The 26715-nt window shown below is 37.3% G+C and overlaps 1 protein-coding gene and 1 pseudogene across 3 annotated transcripts in view; one reads left to right on the forward strand and one right to left on the reverse strand.

The window, feature by feature from the left end:
- Window positions 1-26715, forward strand: part of ACBD6 (acyl-CoA binding domain containing 6) — a 235814-nt gene that overhangs the window by 61647 nt on the left and 147452 nt on the right. For all 3 annotated transcript variants that reach the window (XR_004249257.2, XM_032160849.2, XM_032160850.2), the window contains exon 4: window positions 12237-12319. Coding sequence is in view for 2 of the 3 variants with exons in the window: in XM_032160849.2 (XP_032016740.1) it covers window positions 12237-12319 (83 nt within the window). In the remaining variant the exon portion in view is untranslated. The remainder of the gene's footprint in view (window positions 1-12236; window positions 12320-26715) is intronic.
- LOC116473878 (voltage-dependent anion-selective channel protein 1-like) lies at window positions 6557-14712 on the reverse strand (annotated as a pseudogene).

The raw sequence follows: 26715 nt of genomic DNA on the forward strand, positions 1-26715 counted from the left end.
AAAATGTGAGAGAAGACAGAAACAAAATTTAGTTAATAATGGCTGAAATTTCCAACAGTTGATAAACTATAAACCAGAGTTTTTCAATCTTTGCTCCATTGATATTCTGGGCCAGAAAATTCTTCTTTATAGAGGGTATCCTGTACATTGTAGGACATTTAGCAGTGACTCTGGTCTCTATTCACTAGATGTCAATAGCACTGCATAGTGTGACAGCTAAAAAATTGCCCCAGACATGCCAAATATCTGTGGATGGAGATGGCAGAAAAAAAAGTGCCCCTAGTTGAGAGTCACTGCCATAAACCCATAGATCCAAGAAGCTCAATGAACCCCATGCAGAAGAAATGTAATGAAACCATATGATACGTAACAAATTGTTGAAGCAAGTGAAAAAGAGAAAAAAGCAGACAGAAAACATGATAAAGATAAACAAGGTAGAACTACAGCAGACTTCTTTTCAGAAGTCTGAAGTCAATAGGTTGACAACAAAAGGAAAAGATGATCAACCTATAATTCTATACTCAGTTAAGATATAATAGCTTTCAAAAATGAAGGTAAACTTTACTTAACATAATGGGTATTTATGAAAAACCCAGAGGTAGATCAGGAATAGGACAAGGATGCTTGCTTTCACCACTCCTGTTCAACATTGTATACATAAATTCTAGCCAGAGCAATTACACAAGAAAAATAAAGAAACAGCATCAAATTGGAAAGGAGGAAATAAAAATGGTAATCAGTGACATGATCCTACACAGTATATAGAAAATCCAGAGAATCCACAAAGACACCGCTAGAGTTAATACATTAATTCAGCAAAGTTGCAAGATATAAGATCATAAAATCAGCATGCAGAAATCATTGTGTTCTTTAGACCATCAGCGGATACTCTGAAATGGAAACAAACAAAAAAATTCCATTTACAATAGCCTTCAAAAGAATAAAAAAAAAAAACAAGGAATTTTAACCAAGGATGTGAAAGATTTTATACTGAAAACTATATTGCTGAAAGAAATTAAAGAAGACCTAAGTTAATGGAAATTCATCTTGTGTTCATGGATTGGAAGATTTAATTTTATTTAGATGGCAGCACTGTTCAAGTCAATCTGATTTATATGGAATTGCAAAGGGCCTCAAATAGTCAAAGTATTGAAAAAGAGCAAAACTAGAGGATTCAAACTTTGCAATTTCAAAATTTACTATAAAGCTACAGTAATTAAAACAGTATGGTACTGGTATAAGGATAGACATATGGAAAAGAATTGAGAGTGCAGAAATGAACTCTCGAGTTTATGGTCAGTTGATTTTCAACAGGACCACTTCATACCCAGTAGGGTGTCCGCAATAAAAAAGATAATAAGTTTTGGCAGGGATGTAGAGACATTGAAACTCTCTTAGATTGCTGCTAGGACTGTACAATGGTGCAGCTGCCATGAAAGACAGTTTGGTGGTTCCTCAAAAAGTTAAAAATAGAATTACCAGTTCTTTTGGGTATATACAGGAATGGAATTGCTGGGTAATTTGGTACTCAAATACCTGTATACAAATGATCATAGCAGCAGTATTCACAATAGCCAAAAGTGCAAACAACCCAAATGTCCATTAACTGATGAGTGGATAAGCAAAATTTGGTATTGGTATATACATATAATAGACTATTAATCATAAAAAGGAATGAAAAACCGATACATGCTATAATGTAGATGAGCCTTGAAAACATTAAACCAAGTGAAAGAGGCCAGACGTAAAAGATTACATAGTGTATGATTCAGTTTATATGAAATATCCAGAATGGTTAAATCCATAGAGACAGAAAGCGGATTGGTGTTGCCAAGGTTTTGGGGGAGAGGGGAATGGGGAGTGACTGCTTAGTGGGTTCAAGGCTAAAGGTTTGGGGGAGAGGGGAATGGGGAGTGACTGCTTGGTGGGTTCAAGGCTAAAGGTTTGGGGGAGAGGGGAATGGGGAGTGACTGCTTGGTGGGTTCAAGGCTTTTTGGGGGGAATAACAAATATGTTGTGGAACTAGATGGAATTGGTTGCACAATATTGTGAATGTATTAAATGTCATTCAATTGTACATGTTGAACTGGTTAATTTTATGTGAATCTCATGTCAATACAAAAAGAAGCAAATGTGAAATAAAGACTTTTCAAGGCTGGATCTGGTGACTCACGCCTGTAATCCCAACACTTTAGGAGGCTGAGACGGGCAGATCACTTGAGGTCAGGAGTTCGAGACCAGGTGGAACAACACATTGCAACCCCATCTCTACTAAAAATGCAAAAATTAGCTGGGTGTCCTGTTGGGCATCTGTAATCCCAGCTACTTCGGAGACTGAAGCAGGAGAATCGCTTGGAGGCAGAGGTTGTAGTGAGCTGAGATTGCACCACTGCACTCCAGCCTGGGCCACAGAGTGAGACGTCATCTAAAAAATAAAAATAAATAAATAAAAACTTTTTCCAAATAAACAAAAGCAGGTAATTCATTGCCAACTGAACTGAACTATAGTAAATTTTAAAGAAACTTCACATGAAAGGAAAATTATGTAAGATGGAAATTTGGACCTCCATAAAGGCATGAAGAATCCTGGAAGTGCTAAATATATGGGTAAATTTAAAGACTTTTTAAAAATTTTGAAATCTCTTTAAAAGATCACTGAACTTCCAGTTTCAGCCTCAACATATGAAGAACCTGCAAGTTACCACTCCTGTCCTTAACAATAACAGTAATCTGACCAAACTGAAAATCAAAGACTGTTCTAGATCCATCAGAGATTGAGGTACCAGTTCAAACTGCCATCCCCAAAACTGGAAAGACATGTGAATACAGAGAATCATAACCAAGATAACAGAAGATGCTTGGGCCGTAAACTGGTAGAAACACTTCAATGGTAACGGATGAATTACTCGAGGCTGAGTGTGGACTAGGGAGTCAAAAACTCCTCACCAGTATTTTTTTTTTTTTTTGAGATGGAGTCTCACTGTGTCACCCAGGCTGGAGTGCAGTGGCGTGATCTTGGCTCACTGCAAGTTCTGCCTCCTGGGTTCACACCATTCTCCTGCCTCAGCCTCCCGAGTAACTGGGACTACAGGTGCCCGCCACCACGCCTGGCTAATTTTTTTTTTTTTTTTTTTTTTTTGTATTTTTAGTAGAGACGGGGTTTCACCGTGTTAGCCAGGATGGTCTCAATCTTCTGACCTTGTGATCCACCCACCTCAGCCTCCCCAAGTGCTGGGATTACAGGCGTGAGCCCCCGCACCCGGCCCCTCCCCAGTCTTAGTAGGGCCTTCCACTTTGGTAGGTTTTACCTCCCAGAATCCCATTTACAGTAAAGATTCAAGAAAAATCTTGTGTTTTGGGCCAGGGGAAGGAGCATATAGTTAACACTACTGAGTTAAATACCAAAAATGGTTAAAATGGTAAATCTTATGTTTACAACAATTTAAAATTTTTAAAAAGAAATTAGCTATTAGACCATGAAAAGACATGGAGGAACCTTAGATGCATAATGCTAAGTGAAAGAAGCCGATCTGAAAAGGCTGCGTACTGTATGAGTCTAATCATTTGACATTCTGGAAAGAGTAAAACGAGGCAGTGAAAAGATCACTAGTTGCCGTGGGTTCAGAGTATGGAGGAGAGTGGGGAGGGAGGGAAGGGTGAATAGGTAGAGCACAGGATTTTTAGGGCAGTGAAACTATTCTGAATGGTACTGCAGTGGTGGGGACATGTCGTTATATGTTTGTCAAACCCATAGAATGTTCAACACAAGAGTGAATCCTAATGTAAACTATGGACTTTCATTAATAGTGTATTAACATAGGCTCATCAGCTGTAACAAATGTGTCACTCAATGCAAGATGTTAGTAATGGGGGCAGTGAGTGGGGGAGGTGTATACCTGTGAGAGGTATGAGATAACCCTATTTTTTGTTCATTTTTCTGTAAACCTAAACCTGCTTTAAAAAGAAGGCTAAATAAAATAAAAGAACTATACTTAATATTTTTGAACTACCACATAACTCTTAATTAGTAGTCTTTATTTCACAGCAAATAATTACCAAGTAGAACGTAGCTATCTCTTCCCAATTGTCTGTTTCACATTAAGAAAGTCAATGAATGACACCAATAGAAACTATGATTGTCTCATGAACAACCTTGTCTTCTTGCTTCTTAAATGGTTATGTCCTTTGCCTATTCTATTTAAGACACCCTGTACCTTAAATAGAGTAGGCAAAGGACAGAAACATTTTAAGTTCTCTAACACAGCAGTCCCCACCCTTTTTGGCACCACGGACTGATTTAGTGGAAGACAATTTTTCTGCAGCAGGGGTTAGGGGGCCGGGGTTGGAGGGGGATGGTTTCAGGATTAAACCGTTTCACTCAGATCATCCATCAGGCATTAGTTAGATTCTCATAAGGAGTGCGTAACCTAGACCCCTCACATGTGCAGTTCACAATAGTCTTCACAGTCCTGTGAGACTCTAATGCTATTGCTGATCTGACAGGAGGTGGAGCTCAGGTGGTAATGCTTGCTCAACTGCTGCTCATCTCCTCCTGTGCGGCCAGGTTCCTAACAGGCCGTGTATTGCTACTGGCCTGCGTCCCAGGGTTTGGGGACCCTTACTCTAACATTCTGTGCATACCCTCATCATAGGGCCTTTGCACTGGCTTTTTCCTATGACTGGAACAATCTACTCCAGATATCTGCAAGACTCACTTCTTCACTTCCTTTGTCATTATTCAAAGGGCATTCTCTAGAAGGCTTTCCCCAACCATCTTATTCCAAATTATAACCTTCTTCCCAGACCTGTTTTTTTTTTTTTCATAATGCTCTAGGTTTTAATATTGGAAAACTTATTCATTTGTTGTCTGTCTCTGTCAGACCTAACCTGATTTTTGTGTGACGATTTTGTATCCTGCAACTTTGCTAAATAACAGATTGGGTGGAATCTTTACGATTTTTTTACATATAAAATCCTGTTGTCTGTGAACAGATAATTTTACCTCTTCCTTTCCAATTTGGATGCCATTTTAGGAAAAACCTTCAAACCGTGTTTTTCCTCTGCTCTTATACCACTACAACAACAGAAGACTTCTGTGACCAAATACGTGGGGATTTCTCCCCAACGCTATGTGAGCAGTTCTGCAGCAGACACCAATTGGGTATCCTCCTAATCAGTTCTGACACTAGGTGCCTAAAGATAGTGTCAGATTCCACAGGTTGAGGGCTCAGTCACCAGGACTGCCTCCCACCCCTTGACCAGTCACAAGCCCCGTTCTCCAAAATTTGTTACCAACTGGCTTCAAGTTGGGGTTCCCATGACCCCCTCTTTGGGTTCGGCCAAATTTCTGGAGTAGCTCACAGAACTCAGGGAAACACATTTGCCAGTTTATTATAAAGGATGCAGATGAAGATGTCGAGGAAAAAAAGCCAAACTGCAAAGTATTTGAAGAGATTTATTCTGCACCAAATGTGAAGGCCATGACCCATGACACAGCCTCAGGAGGTCTTGAGAACATGTACCCAAGCTGATGGGGTTACAGCTTGATTTTATATCCTTTAGGGAGCTATGATAGCATTAACATTGGCCTGGATACCATCTTGAATAGAAGTGATGGGAGTAGATATCCTTGCCTTGTTCCTGATCTTAGAAGGAAAGCTTTCAGTTTTTCACCACTGAGTATGTTGTTAACTGTGGCCTTTTCATATATGGCCTTTATTGTGTTGAGGTAGTTTTTTTTTTGTTTTTGTTTTTGAGCTTTCAATATTCAAGCTTTTTAAAAGTGATGTTAATTACAGCATTTGAAGGGGAGGAAATAATTCCACACAAAATGGAAGACTCTAAAATGTACCCATTAAACTGCTAAAAAACAAATTGAGTGGTGAGAATACAACAGAAGTCCAATTTAGATTCTGAGTGTTGTCACCATGTGATTACAATCACACAGACACTTCTAAGCTTATAGCTGGAGCTCCTGGAAGCTATTTCATACTCTGATGCAAGGGCAAAAAAAACACAACGCAAGAAGGAATAAGTCCTGAATTATTGGCTTTATCACATCCACCCTCTCCACCCCAAAATGGCACAAAAGAAACGTGACCACACCACTCTGCAGACGTTTTGGTGTAAAAGAGGTGACGATGAACTGGGGTGGGAAGAGGTCATGAAGATCTGTCTAAAAAAAATCCCATTCAGGTGAGTTTGTACACACCATCAAGCAGTGAGCTTCTCATCAATTAGGGTTAGATAACCAAGGTTTGATTCTCAGGAAATCACAATTTCTTTCATTTACTCAATATGAATTTACAAAGTGCCTACATATTATCAGCTTCCACTTGCAGCCATTTCTAGATAGAAAAGAAACCTGATATCTCAAATGGGCCACCAGGTTACCCCCAAGTCTACCACTGAAAGGACCTTTTATGGAAATGGTTTTCTTCTGTACCTCTGAAAGGGTAACATCTTAAAGCTGAATCATCTTTAACCTGGAGGTCTAACATATTTAGCAATACTTGCATTCCAGACATACAACATTAAACAATTTTACAGTATTCATTTATGCTTGAAATTCCAGGCCTAAACCAAGCTTGTGGCCACCAGCATTGACGTTCTTGCCATCCAGAAGAGCTGACAGTGTCAATTTGATACCTGGTTTTAGGGTCTGAGTGTATCCTAAACCTGTCAGGCTGGAGTTATTCACTTTAGCCGAGAAGCAGGTGTCAGGGTCAATCTGATACTTGGCTGCTATTCTGAAGTGCGTGTTACTGTTTCCTGCTGTCCAGGCGATATTGACAGCGGTCTCCAACTTCTTGTTCACCTTCTGGTAAATGGAGCTGCCAAACTGTCCCGTCATTCATATTAGTGTGAAGCTGGAATTCATAAGTCTTGTAGCCAACTGCAAAGTTGCTCTGGGTTACTCGGGACTTTGCAGTCTCAAAATTCATCCGGGCCAGGCGTGGTGGCTCATGCTTGTAATCCCAGCACTTTGGGAGGCCAAGGCGGGTGGATCACGAGGTCAGGAGATCGAGACCATCCTGGCTAACGGTGAAACCCCATCTCTACTAAAAAAAAAAAAAAAAAAAAAAAAAAAAAAAATTAGCTGGGTGTGGTGGCAGGCGCCTGTTACTTGGGAGGCTGAGGCAGGAGAATGGCATGAACCCAGGAGGCAGAGATTGCAGTGAGCTGAGATCCTGCCACTGCACTCCAACCTGGGCGACAGAGTGAGACTCCATCTCAAAAAAAAAAAAAAATTCATTTGGTAGCCGGCCAGCCAGCCCTCGTAACCCAGCACCAGAGCACCCCAGATGGAAAGCCCAGCAATGTTGAAATCCATGTCGCAGCCCAGGTTAATGTGCTTCCACTTGTACCCTGTCTTGATTTTAGCTTTTTTTTCCCCAGTATTAGGTGAGAAGGATGAATCGAAGGTAAGCTTCAGACCACGTGCAAGCTGACTTTGCACTGTAATCTCGGTGCCTAGTGTATTGTCGGTGTTCCATTTCTCTGTAAACGTCAGGCCGTACTCAGGCCATCTGTACTTGGTTTCCAGACTGCCCATGATTTTGATGGTTTCAGTGTTGGCTGAGCCTGAGCTTGTAAATTCCAATTCATTCTCAGATTTTGTTTTCAAATCAAACTTTATTAAGCCAAATTCATAACCCTTGGTGAAGACATCCCTGGCAGATTTGCCAAGATTGGCATTCGTGGGTGGCACAACCACCTTCTGCTTAGAGGCACTGGCGGCAGGCTCGGTGGCGGCTATGGCGTGTTGAGGTAGTTTTATTCTATTCCTAGTTTATTAATACATATGAGGTATACATTGGTTTGGTCTGGAAAGACAGGACAACTCGAAGCAGTGACTTATCATAGGTAGATTCAAAGATTTTCTGATTGGCAGTTGGCTGAGAGTTAAGTTATTATCTAAAAGCTTGGAATTAATAGAAAGGAATATCTGAGTTAAGGGTTTGTGGAGACCAAGGTTCTTACTATATAGATGAAGTCTCATAGGTGGCCACTGTTAGATGCAATAGATGACAGTTGTTTCCTATTCAGATCTTTAAAAGATTCTTCAGATCTCTCAGCTAATCTCTTTAGGATCAGAAAAAGACCTGGAAAGGGAAGAGGATTCTTTACATAATGTAAAATTTCCCTTTTAAGAGATGACTTTGCAGGGCCATTTCAAAATATGTCAAATATATTTTGGGATAAAATATTTTGATTTCTTCCAGGGTCTGCTCTCTGTCATGTGATGCTATACTAGAGTCAGGTTGGAATTTGATATCTTATTGATACAAAGAGTCTTTTTTGTCAGTTGTGAGATCTCTGTTTTAATGTTAATGCTGGTCAGTTGTTCCTGAATGCTAAAGGGAGGAAAGTATAATGAGGCATGTCCAGACCCCGACTTCCCATCATGGCCTGAACTAGCTTTTCAGGTTTCTTTGGAGAAAATTTAGCTGAGAGGAGGGGTTCATCCAGATGGTTGTAGGGCTTAGAACTTTATTTTGGTTTACAAGGAGATGTGTAGGGTGAGGCATGGAGGAAGGGACATGGCGCTTTCATGACCTCTGTGGGCATGCCACCCTCCAGAAACCTCCATGTGTTTCACTATCCCCAAGCTCCCAGCACCCATTCCTCTTGGGTTTCATGATGTCAGTATTCCTTCCCCTAGGGTATAGGGCAGGACTCTCTCTCGGGATTGTGACCCACCATCAGAAAGGGTAACTTGGGGCAGGTAAAAGGAGGGCAGGAGAAAGTCCCATAGATTCTCTTTCCTGAGGCTTGCTCCTGAGGCCTGACACACCTAATTATGTAACGAAAGTCTGTAACAAGGGCAATAGGAGTTAGAAGCCAGGAACCATGGACCAAAACAAATCTCTTTTGTGCACACTCTCTGTCTCTCTGTACACACACACACACACACACACACACACACAGCATAACACCACAAATGCCTTTTATTTCTTGTCTGATCGCTCTGGCTTGGATACCACCTTGAAAAGAAGTGATGAGAATGGATATCCTTGCCTTGTTCCTGATCTTAGAAAGAAAGCTTTCAGTTTTTCACCTCTGAGGATGTTGTTAGCTGTGGCCTTTTCATATATAGCCTTTATTGTGTTGAGGTAGTTTTATTCTATTCCTAGTTTAGTGTTTTTATCATGAACACATGTTGAATTTTGTCAGATGCTTTTTCTGTATCAATTGAGATGATCATGTGCGTTTTGTCCTTCATTGTGTTAATATGCTGTGTTATATGATTGATTTTTGTATATTGAACCATCTTTGCATTCCAGGAATAAATCCCACTTGATCATGATGAATAATCCTTTTAATGTAATGTTAAATTCAGTTTATTAATATTTAGTTGATTTTTTGGATTAATATTCATCAGGGATATTGGTTTTAGTTTTCTTGTAGTATTTTTGGCTTTGATCTGAGGACAAGGCCTCATAAAATGAGTTAGAAGTGTTCCCTTTTCTTTATTTATTTTGATGTTTGAAGAGGATTGGTGTTAATTCTTGTTTAAATATTTGATAGAATTCTCCAGTGAAGTGGTCTGGTTCTAGGCTTTGTTGGGAAGTTTTTTTTTTTTGTTACTGATGCACTCTCTTTCTTGGTGATAGGTCTGTCAGATTTTTAATTTCTTTGTGATTCAGTCATGGTAGATTATATGTTTCCAGGAATTTATTCATTTCTTCTAGGTTATCCAGTTTTTTGGCATATAATTGTTCGTAGTTATCTCTTATGATTCTTTGTATTTCTGTGGCATTAATTGTAATATCTCCACTTTCATTTCTGAGTTATTTGACTCTTCTTTTTTCTTAGTTAACCTAGAATAGCTCATTTCTTTGTGTTGCTGAATAATATCCTATTTTATGGATGTATCATTTGTTTATTAATCTATTTAAGGACATATTGGATTTTAGCCATTCCAATAGGTGTGTAGTGGTTTCTCATTTTTGTTTTCGTTTGCATTTCTTTAATGACATGATGTTTAAACATCTTGTCACTTGCTTATTTGCCATCTCTGTATCTTCTTTGGTAAGTTGTCTATTTAGATCTTTTACTCATTTTTCATTGGGTAACTTATTTTCTTAGTGTTGAGTTTTAAGAATTCTTTGAATATTTTGGATACCAGTCTTTTATTAGATATGTGTTTTGCAAATTTTTTTTCAGTTTATGGCTGGTCATTGCATTGTCTGAACAGTATCTTTCACAGAGCAGAAATTTTCAATTTTAATAAAGACCTACTAATCAATTTTTTTCTCTCATGGATTATAATTTTTTTTTTTTTTTTGAAACAGACTCTTGCTCTGTTGCCAGGCTGGAGTGCAGTGGCATGATCTTGGCTCACTGCAGCTTCTTCTGCATCCCAGGCTGAAGCAATTCTTGTGCTTCAGCCTCCCAGGTAGCTGGTACTACAGGCACGCACCACCATGCCTGGCTAGTTTTTTGCGTTTTTAGTAGAGGTGGTGTTTTGTCATGTTGGCCAGGCTGGTCTCAAACTCCTGGCCTCAAGAGATCCACCTGCCTCACCCTCCCAAAGTGCAGGGATTATAGGTGTGAGCCACTGCACCCGGCCTGTCATGGATTATACTTTTGATAGTGCATGTAAAAAGTCATTGCCAAACCCGGTGTCACCTAGATTTTCCCCCTGTTACCTTCTAGGAGTCATTCTTTTTTAAGAAGCTATGCTTGCCACTTCATACTTGGTTCTATCTCTATTTTTTTCCTTTAGTATCCAGTTTTCTCATTTTTAGTTTTATTTATTTAGTTATCATCTCGAACAACAAGTATGTTTTAGTTTTATCCTATCAATGGAACATGTATTTGGAATATAATTGGATTAAGTAAAATAAGTTCTCCCTTTGTACACGTTCCTCAACTTATAATGAGGATACATACTGATAAATCCATTATAAGTCAAAAATATCATAAATCAAACCATTGTAAGTTGGGGATCATCTCTAATTTTTTTTGATATAAAGAAATACATTATCCCAGAAATTCTTCATAGCATTTATTCTCTAAAAATGGCCCTCAGAGCACAGAGAAATCTGTCATTTACCTAGTGCTTCTTGTTTGCTAGCATCATACTAATACACTTTATATACTTTGTCATTTAATCATGTTAATAGTTGTTGTCTTTGATTTTATAACTTTGTTGCTATTACAAGTTGATAACTGACTTGATTCATTTCCTCAAAAATTTACAACATTTTTTGAAACCTTAGTTCCCCCAGTAGTGTTAGGAACAGATAGAATATGCTATCTCCGGGGAAGGGGGTCTTTTTCCTCAGTGCAGTGATCCGCAGACTGAAACAAACAATTAAAAGAAAAAAAAAAAAAAACTCGTACTTCTCTTAAGTACTGAAAAAATGTGTATGGGGATTGACTGTATTTTATTTGAAGTAAAACTAGTCTTTTTGCAGTCAAATTAAATAATAATATAATTTTGATTCTAAAGGAATATTTATGTCTGGAATCAGAGTTTTGACTTTTGCAGGGTGTCCTATACTAAAAGCTGTCAATACATGGGGTTTTGCAGAGGTTGCACTTTGATCCTTGCAGACAGTATTATCCAGGTTCATTGCTTCCACATTACATGTTTTAGAAGAATCTTATTACTAAGTTAATTTTACTCTGGTGTGTTTTGAGAACACAGAGGGGCAAGACGTGTTGAATCCTTGAGTTTGGAAAGTATTTCTGTGCAGTTTGCTTTTTTTTTCTTTTATTTGAGATATAAACCTCCTTTCCTATCCCTCTTCTACCTTTTCTCCTTCCTTTTTTTTTTTAACCCAAAAACATTTTCTTTATAATTAAATTTGAACTTTTACTGTAATGTAGCTTCTTATTTGGGAACTTTTATTTTATAAATCTAGATATGATTTTGCTGATCACTTCATGTCGGGGATTTATTTTTCTTTTTCTCACCTGAACATCCATATTTACCACATTGAAAATCATCTCACAGTCAGCTAGGAGAATTGTTTTTTGGTGTCTCCAGAAGGTTGTACTGGAATACCTTAGATTGCCAGCCAGGTACCCATTCCACTCCTGTGATGACCTGAGAATCCTATTGCCTTTCTGTTACCACCTTAAAAATTTTACCAGCGTTTGAAGAGATGGTTGAGGGTAAAATCCTTAGTCTTTCTTAGCAAAATAACATTTTGTAACTGATTTAAATACCTATTGTTTTAACCTATTTGTCTTTTTTTCACTTTTTTCCCCCCTTCCCACAGATACCAGAGAAGAAAGGAAAAGAAGCAAATACTGGTTTTGGTGGGCCAGTTATTAGTTCTCTATATCATGAAGAAACCATCAGGTAATTTCTCTTCTGATCTTTGATAATAGAAATATATATGCCTGTGTGTGTGCATGTGTTTGTATGTATGTGCTTATGTATGTGTATATATGTACTATATATTTTTAATCCTGAAATTTTCAATTTGTGAAGCATTGCTTCTTAACATGAAACTGATTTGGTGGTATTTGCAAGCAGGACAATAAATGACAGGAAATAATTTTTTAGGTGTATAATCTTTAAAATCAATTAAATGTCTGAACCAGTGCCAGATAAGTGTCTGAATAAGTGATAATAATTACTTTTCACTGGTGTCTAGTAACAACTGTCTCATTCAGTGACTTTTCCCCACACAAGTAGTTGGTGGGAGAAGATGTTGTGTCTCAATCTAAACCTAAGGATTTTTGTGTTAATTTTCCTCAAAACACTGTTATTTATTTTAAAGATTTTAATTTTTTAATTTGTTTAATTAAAAGTTAATTTAATTTGCTCTAAATTAAAACTAATTTTGGAGTATAAAATGATACAGCCACTGTGGAAAACGGAAGTTTCCTCGGAAAGTTAAAATAGAATTACCATATGATCCACCAATTCTGCTTCTCAAGAAACAGAAACAAGAAAGCAGAATCTCAAAGACATATTTGCACACCCATGTTCATAGCAGCATTCTATACAGTAGCCAATAGGTGGAAGCATCTGTTGACGGATGGATAAACAAAATGTGGTATATACAGAGGAATAGTATTCAGCCTTAAAAAGGAAGGAAATTTTGACACCTGTTGCAACATGTATGAACCTTGAGGACATTATGCTAAGTGAAATAAGCCAGTCACAAGAACACAAACACTTTGCGATTATACTTACATGAGGTATTTAGAGTAGTCAAACTCACAGAAACAGAAAGGATTCAAAAATCAGAGAGACAGTAAAATGGTGGTTGCCAGGAGCTGGGGGTAGGGGAAATGGGAAGTTGTTTAATGGGGACAGAGTTTCAGTTTTACAAGATGAAAAAGTTATGGAGATTGCACAACAGTGTGAATATACTTAACACTACCGAACTGTATACTTAGAAATACTTTTAGCTTTTAGTTTTTGATAGTGAAGATCATATTTTACCCATCTTTGCATTCTCACTATCTGAGGAAGGCCCCCAAACTTGGTAGATCTTCAGTGAAAGTGCTCAGAACTTGGGAGGTAGCCACAGCTGCTTCCCTTGAAGAGCTGATAGTTTACTGACTATTGCTTATGTAGAGTTAGCCTAAGAGCCCTATTGTAAGACAGAGAGCTGCTGGTTTGGTTCTTCTGTGATATGCCCATCTTCACCTCTTTCCCTTAAGCAATAAAAAATGTACAGGCTATTTTTCTTTCCTAGTTAGATAAATAAATTGAGATAGTTTCTTGACTTTCCTTTAAAAAAAAAATCACTAATCCTAAGTTTCTAACAGTATCAATCACTTATCTGTAAATAATAATGATCTTTATTTTGTATGCCATTTTCCTTAAGGGCTCCCAGACTCTAGTATTTTTCAAAATGACATACTGAATACATTTTCTTTTCAAATGTCTGATGACGTGACTGATCACAGCAGCCCTACAGAACATGAAGCAAATCAAATGTACTCCAGTTGTAGTGAGAGTAGAAATCCTGAGATAGAGTTAAACTGTGTTGAAAGGGTTAATCTTCCTTCCTTTATCCCCCACCCAATTGCTAGTGAAGTGATTCTTAGATTTAAATCGGTATTCAGAATTTTGACAGTGATAAACAATGACAAAGAATAATACAGTTTATTTTTGTAGAGATTTTAATTCAATTCAACATACATTTATTATGAACCTATAATGACAGAAAACATTGTGAATATTTGTGCTTCTCAACTTCTTCACTTTTGAATAATATGTTCTTACTACTTTTGGCATTTTCATGAAAGTATGTTTAGTAAATATTATTAATTGAATGAAATATGAACCTTTGTGGGCAAAACTGGTTAGACTTGGCCTTTTTTTATGAAGTCTTCATTAAGTATTAGTCTTATTATATCATCTAAATCTTCATATTCTGAACATATTGTTAAGAAAGAGTAAGAAACGTGAATGTGAGCAAGCCATTGAAAGCTGTTTAACTATTACAAACACAGTAATTTTGTTACTACTACAGCAGATCAGAAATTACAGCAACTAATCATATTCTTGTATTGGAAGAGTTCTTTTTATAGTGTAGTAGAATTCCATTATAACAAATTAGGCCATAATGAAAATTTGTTTTTTTTTTTTTTTTTTTTTTTTTTTGAGACAGAGTCTTGCTCTGTCACCAGGCTGGAGTGCAGTGGTACGATCTCAGCTCACTGTAACATCTGCCTCTTGGGTTCAAGTGATTCCCCTGCCTCTGCCTCCTGAGTAGCTGGGACTACAGGCATGCACCACCATACCCAACTAATTTTTGTATTTTTAATAGAGACAGGGTTTCACCGTGTTACCCAGGATGGTCTCGATCTCTTGACCTTGTGATCCACCCGCCTTGGCCTCCCAAAGTGCTGGGATTACAGCCGTGAGCCACTGTGCCTGGCATGAAAATTCTTATATACTGAAATGTTGGATTATTCCAGTGAAGAGCCAGATGTAGTCCCTATGGTTTCTTATGTATCAGAATGCAATTGCAACAATGAAAATGAGTTATTTCTTGAAGTTATGTAATCAAATTATGCTTGTATTTGGTGTTTTATTTTTCTAAGAGAAAGTTGTGCTTTAATTGATGTTAATTGCAATTTCTTGGCAGAATTATGTTTAACTGAGGTGAAAGTGACAGTAGGTTTTAGAGTTTTAGAAGCATCAAATGGTAGACTTGGATGAAAGCAAAAATTCTTTTCTATGGAACCGTTGTTTTTAAAAAAGGACATAAAATAATGTATTTTGAAGGTTTGTTTTGATACTTTATAACTCCAGATTTTTTTTACATTTGTAAAGATCAGGCAAATCAGTGTCTAATAAATCCATTTGGTTAAGTTTGGGTTCCATTGTTGTGGCAGCTTTTCTGATGAATGTGTATTGTATAATAGATGATGAGTTATGAGTTTGTTTTAGTTTTAAGGTAAATGTTCTTGAGCCAAGGGCCAGTGGGGCCAATTCTGAGCTTGCTTCCTGCTTTCCACTCTGTCATAGAAAGTATCAATATAATGTCAGAGGTTCAGATCTCTGTGTTAATATCGCAGAGCTCTGACATCAATTTCTCATTCTGAAGCAAGTTAATTGTTCTGTAATATAATCGAGGGGGTGTAGGGGGATTCTAGTTAAGTACAAAAAATTATGGAGCCAAACTGCTGGCATTCAAATGCTAGTTCCACCACTTACTAGCTGTGTGATCTTGGGCAAGTTACTTACCTGTAAAATGGGGATAATTATAGTACTTGTCTCACTTGATACTTAGCAGATTATGTGAATACATAGACATCCTCGAACAGTATCTGGTGGAAAATAAGTTACTGTGTAACTGTTAGCATTTATAAATAGTATTGTTATTCGGCAGAGGGAGTCCCTACAGAGGAGCCAGGAGCTGATGTTAGGAGCTACAATAACATGGCATTCTGGTTATATAATTAAATATAAGTTGTTTGCTTTTGCAAAAGAAAATGGAAAACAAGGAAGGGAGAACCAATATTTTTAGAACTATAGAAACAAGAGAGTGACAAGTCTTATAACAGGGAGTAACCTCTAGTTTTGAGATCAGCTGTGTTTTTCATTTATACTGCAGATGGGCAGAAAAAGTACTGGTTAATAAGCACAGGGGTTTGTAGAGTAAAATGATTCTGCACTACATATTCAAGAAATTGCTTCTGGTTACTTGCATGCTTCAAAGGTTTGATCTAGAAGTTTGCACATAAATTGAGAAATTAGGGTAAGAATTAAAAATATAGTAAATGAAGATTAAACAGTATCCACACCACCCTGCAATAAGATTTGGTCCTCCCTGTTATATTTTGTAGTTTGATGTCATGTAATCTATTAGAATTTTATTAATTCCACTTACACAGACAGCCATCTGGACCTTCTCTAAGCAAGACCAGACCTAGTATACAACTGAAATGATTGATGGGCTCTGGAATTGATTAGTTGTTCTGTGAGACAAATGAAGTGTTTTGGCAGAAAATACCAGAGGTCGCTGCTTGTGGTCAGACACAAAAGCCTGTAGAATTTCCAAGAGATGCTTTAATCATTGACTTATAAAGTTTCCATTTTTAAACAATGATGGATTTTGAAAATATTTCCCAAATATCTTTTCATTGGCTGCTGCCTAGTCCTGATTATAAATGGAAGAATATAAGTATAAAAAATTAGAATGAAAGTGATTGTTTTATGCTTTAATTTTGTATTCTTGGTGAAATATGAACTAGCTTGGAAGTAACATAAAAGCCTGTCACGCATAAATTATACTCTGAAATTTTCCTGAAAGAGATATGATTGGAGAAAAAGCTGTAACGTGTATAGTTTTATTGTAAATTACTTCTAAAATCAGATGTTATAAAATTCTATTTATTCAAAGCTTCACATTGTTAGATTGCAGCCTGTTTTTAACAAATCTACTTAAAGATTCTTAAGCTTCAAGAGTATGTGTTATACATATTTGTGTTTTAAAAAATGAATATTTGGATTTTTATGCATTTAACAGGCCAAGTCATTCTGGAACACCACTATCCTAATGATACCACTGCCTTTAGCACCAAAAAGCTTCCCTCCATCTGTTTGGCTGGTGGTAGTGTAATACTTCCCTATTTCACCATGTTGCCTGTGATCAACATTGTGTTAACACCTTGGTGATAGGTGATAAATTGGATGACATATGACTTGTTACATTCTGGTTATTCTTTGAGGACTACACAAGTGTGTATAGGCAAGTGGGCAACTCCCCCTGGAGAATCTGACTGCTCAGAATGAACTTGAGTTATGGATTTATTCAGCCTGTAAAACCTCAGCTGGCATAAATAATTGAGAAAGCAAAGGTTTGTCTTTGGTGCATACCTCAGGGACTCATGGCTCCCTTCCTCCTCTCTACCTCCCTTTCTTATGAAAATGATTCCAGTTGCACTCCTAGATAATAACACACCAAGCAATTAAAAGCCATGGGTGGCTGGAGAGAGGAGAAAAGGTTTAGTTAATGAGCTTTTCCTCTTCCAGTGCCCATGAGAGCCTCAGGAATGACAAGGCGATTAAAGCAAAGAGATAATTATAGATTATGTGAAAATGGGTCCCCTGGGACATGTGGGTCTTGACATAAACAGAAACTGTTGTAAGAGTCTCCTGGCTCTCATATTCACCCTTTTCTAGCGTGCTTCATTTACCTCCTGTGTGCTCAGTGTCATGATGCCAACCAAGCATGTACACAAATCTAGCCCTTTCTGAACCAAGGGTCATTCATCAACTGAAACCATCACCTTCTCTTCCTGTTTTCTTCTCCTCTTCCTTTTTCCAGTTTTGTTCTTTCTTTCTTGTCTACCCCATCTAATTTTTCTTTCTCTTCTTCCCATATCCTTATCTGTATGTGGTACCTATGAAATGCTTGTTTACAAAATTTGGTGTGTGTATGTATGTGTGCATATATAAAGATATATAGAGATTATGGGTATACTGTATACATTACAGTAATGAGAAGCAGAATATGCACTACAAATAATATGAACAGGGCCCCTTACCATCTCATCTAATGCCAGTTTTCCGCTCACCCCTTTTTTCACTCTGTTCCAACCACATTGGCTTATTTTTTTCCTTGAAGTTCTAATTAATATTTATTAGATTAATTGACATGTAGGGTATGAGGAATGACCCCCAGCTTACAACATATGCTAAATTCTTAAGATAATAATAATGACAGTTAACATTTATTGACCGTTTATTATATGCTAGTATAGTAACCATAATATATTATATGTATTATTTCTCTTAATCTTTAGGATGACCCTGTTAAATATAGATGCTATTAATATTCTTTTTTTACAGATAAGGAAACTGAAATTCAGAGAAGTTAGCTTACTTGCCCAGAGTCACATAGGTAGTAACTCTGCTGTTAATTACTGTGCTATGCTGGCTCTGGAAATGTTTGAGGAATCATAATCTCTAGTTAATGAAGTTGAGTCTGATAATTGTTACTATTTAATATGGTGAGCATCTTCAGTTAAAATTTTTTAAATAAAATTTCTTTTGCATTTAATGTTTTGAAAAATGTACTTTACTGGTAAAATCGGAGACTTTGGTCTTTGATTTATCAATGCACTGATGGTGATATTTCCTTTGGATCGATTATCTGATTGATTTTAGACTTACCTTAATGGTTGAGAGTGTAACTCAGCTCTGTAGAGACTTCTAGGAAAGCAGATCTGTGCTTTTTCTGATATGGCAACTGATTTTCCAGAGATTGATTAGAACTTAACTACATTTTATCTTATTGGCATTGAAAGTATCGGAAATTTTCAATCAAGTTTGTTTAAGGTTAAGCAGCTTTTAAGGGGTGAAAATACATTTTTAGTAAATGGTGTCTTTATAAATTATGGTTAAGTAACTTCTCCAGTATAACTAATTATCTGTAAGAAATATCTGGGTCATTGATTTTTTTCTTCGTCAATACTTTATTGAAAGATTGTGAGAAAAATACATAAAAATGTATGTAGTTTTATTTGAAGGGACCATTATCAACATAAATAGCATAACAAATGGAAGTTTCAATTTGAAGGCTTTAAGAATTTTCTAGACCTAGAACTAAGTACCTTGCATATATGAATATAATTCAGTCTGAAAATAGTTATGTAGTAGAAGAAGATGTTGCCATTATCATATAACAGGAAGGGGGAAAACTAACTGGTTTGTTTCTATAACTGTCTGAAATCAGTTGCAGATATGGCACTGTGAGTGCAGGAATTGTGATTCAAAATATAATTTCTGCTCAAAAAACACAGGTTGTGACTGCATAGGTCCACTTATATGTTGATATTTTTCAGTAAATATATTGGAAACTTTTTTGGAAATTTGCAACAATTTGAAAACACTTGCAGATGAACTATGTAGCCTAAAATATCCAAAAAATTAAGAAAAAGATATGGCATGAATGCATACAGTATATGTAGATACTAGTCCATTTTTTCATTTACTACCATAAAATATACACAAATCTGTTATAAAAAGTTAATCACAACGTAGGCACATAAACACTAGCAGACCATATCTGGTGCCATTCTCAATCCAGAAAAATGTAAAAAAAGCAAAGATGCAGTATTAAATCATAACTGCATGAAATTAACTGTAGTACATACTGTACTACTGCAGTAATTTTGTAGCTACCTCCTATGGCTAGTGTGGTGAGCTCAAGTGTTGCTAGTATCCACTTAAAATGCCAAGACGCTAATCATCTCCAAGTGAGCAGTTCGTCTCTCCAGTAAACTGCGTGTAACAGTAAACAGTGATCTCTTGTGGTTTTTGAGTATTTTGTCATTGTGTGTAGCACTATACTCTAAACCTTGAATAACACCATGAGACCCATATGAAGTACCACTAGTGATGCTGGAAGTACTCCCAAAAAGCAGAGAAAAGTCATGACATTATAAGAAAAAGTTGAATTGCCTAATACATATTGTAGATTGAGGTCTGCAGCTGTGGTTGTCTGCCGTTTCAGGATAAATTAATTCAGCATTAAGGACTTGTGTAAAAAAGAAAAGGGATGGGCCGGGTATGGTGGCTCACAGGGTGGCCTTGGGAGCACCTTCGAAGGCCTAGATGGGTGGATCACCTGAGGTCAGGATTTCGAGACCAGCGTGGCCAACATGGTGAAACCCCGTCTCTACAAAAAATAAAAAAATAAGCCGTGAGTGGTGGTGTGTGCTTGTAATCCTAGCTGCTCAGAAGGCAGAGGCAGGAGAATTGCTTGAACCCGGGAGGTAGAGGTTGCAGTAAGCTGAGATCATGCCACTGCACAGCAGCCTGGGTGAAAGAGCGAGACCCCATCTCAAAAAAAAAAAAAAGAAAAGGGAATTCATGAACCGTCACTGCAGCTACACTTGCAAGTACAAGAACCTTGCACTTTTTGTGCAATATCTTTTGATCTCATATTGTAAGTTCAGCTTTTATGTAGGTGTAGTATTGCTATAGGAAAGACATACTTATAGACTCTACTATGATTTAAGAAAAAGAAAAGTCATTCTGTGACAACTTAAAGCAGAAGGAAGGTGAAGGATCTATACCTGGAAAATGTAATGCCAGCAAAGGATGATTTGATAAGTTTAGAAAGAGGTTTGACTTTAGAAAGGTCAAGATAATGGGAGAAACAGCTTTTTCTCACCAAGAGGCAACAAATAAGCAAATTTACAAGAAAAGAAAACATTAGAAAGTGGGCAAAAGACATGAACAGACACTTTGCAAAAGAAGATGTACATGTGGCCAACAAACATGAAAAAAAGGTCAACATCACTGATGGTTGGAGAAATGCAAATCAAAACCACAATGAGATGCCATCTCATGCCTCTCTTTTAGTAACAGAATGGCTCTTATTAAGAAGTCAAAAAACAACAGATTCTGGTGAGATTGTGGAGAAAAAGGAACACTTTATACGTTGTTGGTGGGAGCACAAATTGGTTCAATCATTGTGGAAGACAGTGTGACAATTCCTCCAAGACCTAGAGGCAGAAATAACATTTGACTCAGCAATCCCTTTACTGGGTATATACCCAAAGGAATATAAATCATTCTGTTATAAAGTTACGTGCATGCATATGTTCTTCGCAGCACTGTTCACAATAGCAAAGACATGGGATCAACCTAAATACCCATCAATGATAGACTGGATAAAGAAAATGTAGAATACTATGCAGCCATAAAAAGGAACAAGATCATGTCCTTTGCAGGGACATAGATGGAGTTGGAAGCATTATCCTTAGTAAACTAACACAGGAAGAGAAAACCATGCACCACATGTTCTCACTTATAAGTGGGAGCTGAATGATGAGAACACATGGACACATGGAGGGGGAACAACACACACTAGGCCCCTTGGGGAGTGGGAGGAGGGAGAGCATCAGGTAGAACAGCTAACTAATGGATGCTGGGCTTAATACCTAGGTGATGGGACAATCTATGCAGCAAACCACCATGGCATCTATTTACATATGCAGCAAACCTGCACGTCCTGTACATGTACCCCAAACTTGAAAAAAAATCATTGAGGAGAAAGGATATCTATTTGCATGAACAGGTTTTTAAATGTAGACAGAAATGCCATATTCTGGGGGAAGAAAAAATGCCACAAAGGACATTTATTAGTAAGGAAGAGAAACAAGCACCAGGATTTAAGGCAGGAAGGGATAGGCTACCTCTGTTTTCTGCAAATTCAGGCAGGTTTATGATCAACACTATACTTATCTATAAAGCTGCTAACCCCTCTGCCTTGAAGGGAAAAGGTAAACACCATCTTCTGGTCTTTTGGTTGTACAATAAGAAGACCCGGACAATGAGAACCCTTTTTCTGGATTGCTTCCATTGATTCTTTTTCCCTGAAGTCAGGAAGTACCTTTCTAGTAAGAGACCGCCTTTTAAAGTTCTTTCAATATTGGACAATTCTCCAGCCACTCAGAAACTCATGAGTTCAACACTGAAGGCGTCTACTGCAATCTACTGGCTCCCAAACACAACATCTCTAATTCAGCCTCTAGATCGGGGGTTATAAGGACCTTTAAGGCTCACTACACATGGTACTCTATGGAAAGGATTGTCAACACCACGAAAGAGAACCCTGATAGAACATCATGAAGGTCGGGAAGGATCCATTGGAGATGCTGTCATTATAGAAAGGGCAGTGAAAACCGTCATGCCTGAAGCAATAAATTTCTGCTGGAGAAAACTGTCTACATGTTATATATGACTTCACAGGATTTACGACAGAGCCAATCAAGGAAATCATGAAAGATTGTGAGTATGGCAAAAATGTGTGGCAGGGCAGGGGCAGAGAGTTGGTTTTAAGATACAGATCTTGAAGAAATTAAAGAGCTAATAGACACCACACTACAGGAATTAACAGAAGACAACTTGATGGAAATGAGTGCTTCCAAACCAGATAGATATGATGAGGAACAAGATGTAGAATAAACAATGCCCAAAACAGATTGACATTAGACAGTCTCGCAGAAGCGTTCTGATTATTTAAGACTGCTTTTGACTTTTACTACATGGACCCTTCTATGATATGGGCATCCGAACTTAAGCAAATGGTGGAAGAAGGATTGGTACTGTATAAAACTTTTAGAGAAACAAACTAAAAAGGGAGAAATTATGGTGTATTTTCACAAAGCTACACTGAGTGTGCCTGCCTCACCTGCCACCTCTTCTGCCTCTGCCAGTGCTGAGACAGCAAGACTAGCCCCTCTTCAGCCTGTAAAGACAACAGGGTGAAGACCTTTATGATGATCCACTTCCACTTAATGAATGTATATTTTCCTTATGATTTTCTTAGTAACGTTTTCTTTTCTCCAGCTTACTTTATTATAAGAATATACTATATAACACAAATAAAAATTTATCAACTGTGTATCGATAAGGCTTCAGGTCAACAGTAGGCTACTAGTAGTTAAGTTTTGGGGGAGTCGAGTTACATGCAGATTTTTGACTATGCAGGGGGTTGTTACCCCCCACCCTCCATGTTGTTTAAGGGTCAACTTATAAGAATTCCTTTGGTCATTCACTAGTCCATTGGGTACTGTGTGTTTTGAACCCACCTTATTACCTCCTTGACTCCTGCACACCATTATTTAAATACCATTATTAGAAAAACATGCCATCATTTAATTGTAAGATGCTGCAGATTATAAGATTCATAGGACATGTTAACATGAAAAAATTTGCATTTAGAATCAATGAAATATGACAAGGTAATAGTTTCCAATTGTCTATTTGTCATCCAGGATTTCAGGAACGATTTTTTTTTTCTTTTGAGATGGAGTCTCGCTCTGTCGCCCAGGCTGGAGTGAAGTGGCGCGATTTCGACTCACTGCAAGCTCCGCCTCCCAAGTTCACGCCATTCTCCTGCCTCAGCCTCCCGAGTAGCTGGGACTACAGGCGCCCGCCACCATGCCCGGCTAATTTTTTGTATTTTTAGTAGAGATGGGGTTTCACCGTGTTAGCAGGGATGGTCTCGATCTCCTGACCTCGTGATCCACCTGCCTCGGCCTCCCAAAGTGCTGGGATTACAGGCATGAGCCACTGTGCCTGGCCTCAAGAATGATTTTAAGAACAGCACAACACACAGAAAAACACTTTATTAAGTACTTTGTTATGAAGGCTAGACTTCTTGAATGTGGTTACCACCCAAGCAATGTTTTGCCTTTTCCAGGGATTAAACCAAGGTTTTTCAGAAAGGAGGTACTATTTGCAAGATTTTACCTGAGGATCATAGTATAGATTCTCATTTGTTGTCTTTGGTAAGATTGAGAGTCAAAAATAGTATCCTACAATGTGAAATCAACATCTGTAATTTTAATTAGATAGTAATTAGAAGTGGGGGTTTTCAGTGTGCTAAGTATGGCAGCCATGACTCTTTAATCCTTGAGTTAGGATTTGATTTTACCTATTTTGCTTCTCCCAGATAAGTCTTTTTTTTTTTCTTTCTTTTTTAAGAGACAGGATCTTTCTCTGTTGCCTAGGCTGGAGTGGAGTGATGTGATTATAGCTCACTGTAACCTCAAACTCCTGTGCTCAATTGATCCTATCACCTTAGCTTCCCAAATAGTTAGGACTACAGGCGCGCACCACCACACCTAGCTAATTTGAAATTTTTTTTGTAGAAGTAGGGTCTTGCTGTGTTGCTCAAGCTGGTCTCAAACTCCTGGATTCAAGTGATCCTCCCTCCTTGACCTCCCGAAGTGCTGGGATTATAGGTGTGAGCCACCACACACTACCCCATATAAGTCTTAAACAAGCTTCACTAAACACCTTTGAGTAAGAATAGATTCTTTTCTTCAGGGAGAGAAACATCTGTAAGTAAAATTAATATATGCCTGTGTGATTGTTTTATATTTATAAATTAAAACACTTTTTAATCTCAACTTATAAAATATTGATGGTTTCATCAGATCAGATTATATAAAAATTGTATTATTTATAAAATTAAGATTAGATATGTGAAAGATTATTAAAAAGAATCAACATTAGCCTTTGAGTTTTATATTTGGCATATACAGCATGTTGAAAAACATAGTTGAAACCAGTGAGATGACAGCATTATTTTCTAACATTATATTTGAACAGAATACATTTCTTTGCCTTTCAGATCAACAACTTCTGGCCATACATCCAACAAGTAAATTAGGAACTTAAATTCCTACAAAGAAGTAATATTCACTAGCAGTATGACTGAATTTTGGAAGATAGTGTGCAGTGCAAGCTTTTATCCTAGAAAGACTACCTCCAAAGGAACTTCACAGAGTGGCATTTTTGGTGAATTACCATTGATCAGAGTCCATTCTTCAACCTCAAAGATGTAGAAAAAAGATCCATAGATCAAGCAGACCCCTAGAGACAGAGTAGGAATAATAAAATTGGCCCAAAACTGAGGGTAAGCTAAAATGCTTGTTTGCTTACCAAAGGAACTATGTCTTTGTAGTGTTTGAAGTGCTGGGTCCCTCCTTTCTGAGAATTGAGGAGTCCAGAAAAACAGATTAATAGTTAAATGATTATTTGTGAACATAAAAATAGAGCCAGGGAAAGTGTATCATTTTGAGGATTGCCTTAGCCATGGTCCTAATGAGACCTCATGAGTGAACTGTCTTTCTCCAGAGAAATCACTCAGAATGCTTTTTTGCCTCCATCTTTTGGTTATACTTCCTGGAGTATACTAACTATAGTAAGGAGAGAGGTGTAATGCCTCTCCTTTACAAACGAGGAGAAGAGTGTTTGAGCAGAGGGAATATGGAAAAGGAGAATGGTAATGAAATATTTGCCACAGGAGCCCTTTCAGGTAGATGAGTTTAGTAAAGAATACATTTATCTAGAAGTTGAAGAGCTGGAAATTGAGTCACTTAAAATGATCTATACCTGCATATCCCTTTAAAGGAGTTTATGTACCCTAGAGCCCACAAATACACATTCCTTAGTTTGAGGAATTATGGCATTTGTTTTTATCTTTATAGATATTGGCTTACTTTCTTTGGATTTTCATTCATGCAATAAATACTTATTCATTGTCTATTTACTAGAATACTGTGTTTTACATCTGATTTCCAGTTGCTTAATAAATATATAAATGGAATTGAATGTTTGTTGAACGTGCCTATTAAATAGATTTCCAAGCTAGTTCCTTCCATAATTTTTGTAGTTAAATGGACTTTATATGTCTTGCCATGAGGCCTATTTGAAATATTTTGATAAGAAAATGCCATCTGAGTAGAAAATGGTACAGATAACATATTTAGGAATGGGCAAGGATCTTCCTGTGATTGGGTGAAAAAGGTAGCCGTACTTAAACACTATCCCACTTTCCCATAGAGTGTGCTCTTATATTTCAAAAGAATGTCAAAACCAGTGATTATTCCTTCAGGAATATAAATGTATTTTCTGTCAATTTCAGAAAAAAGTTGTAGTAACCTGAAGAAGAGACTTTCTGTTTTGTGCTAGAGATAACATGGGACATCCTTTAGGGTAGCATCATAAACATAACTCACAGTCATTTATAGATAATGAATATGATAATTTTTAGATGCACAAAGAGAGGGAACAAGATACCTGAGTAAAAAATCAAGAAAGGAAAATAAAGATATGGAGAGACACATTTATTTATTAAAGGCTCTACTGTGTTTCATAATGGTTGGATTCATTTGCACGTTATTTCAAATAAGCATGGATATGGTGGGCAAGATTGACTATGGAAGGCTGTGTTGAGCTCTTAGAAAACTGTAGAGGGAGAAAGTTTGATTTATACATTGTACATAGTTTTGTTAGGGGGCAAGAAAGGAAATATGAAATGATGTTGCTCCAGATGTTTCTTCATTTTGGCCACTAGATGGTGACATTGTATAAAGACAGCTTGGTTGTAGAAGGTAAGAGACTCAAAATTTGGTGTGGGATTGGATATCTATATTTAACAAGTAAGCCCAAGAGTATCACTTAATTTTTTAATATTCATCATTCAGCCTTGTAGCACATTTTTGGCAAATTTATTGAACTTCTCTTTTTGATATTTAATTTATGTGTGAACACTATCCTGAAGTATTTTGTTAATATCTCTGTGCCTAGCATATTTGGTCATGATAAACTATATACGATAAACAAATACTTAGATAAACAAATGCCACCTGCCCTCCAAAAAATTCACATAGCAAAAAAAACTAATTGATATATTTGATGTGTCTAAGAAACATATTTAAGATACATTAAACAAAATAGAAATTTATATGTGTTTG

This window comes from Hylobates moloch, unplaced genomic scaffold (genome assembly GCF_009828535.3).
Source record: "Hylobates moloch isolate HMO894 unplaced genomic scaffold, HMol_V3 SCAFFOLD_8, whole genome shotgun sequence".
In the NCBI taxonomy this organism is placed as follows: domain Eukaryota; kingdom Metazoa; phylum Chordata; class Mammalia; order Primates; family Hylobatidae; genus Hylobates; species Hylobates moloch.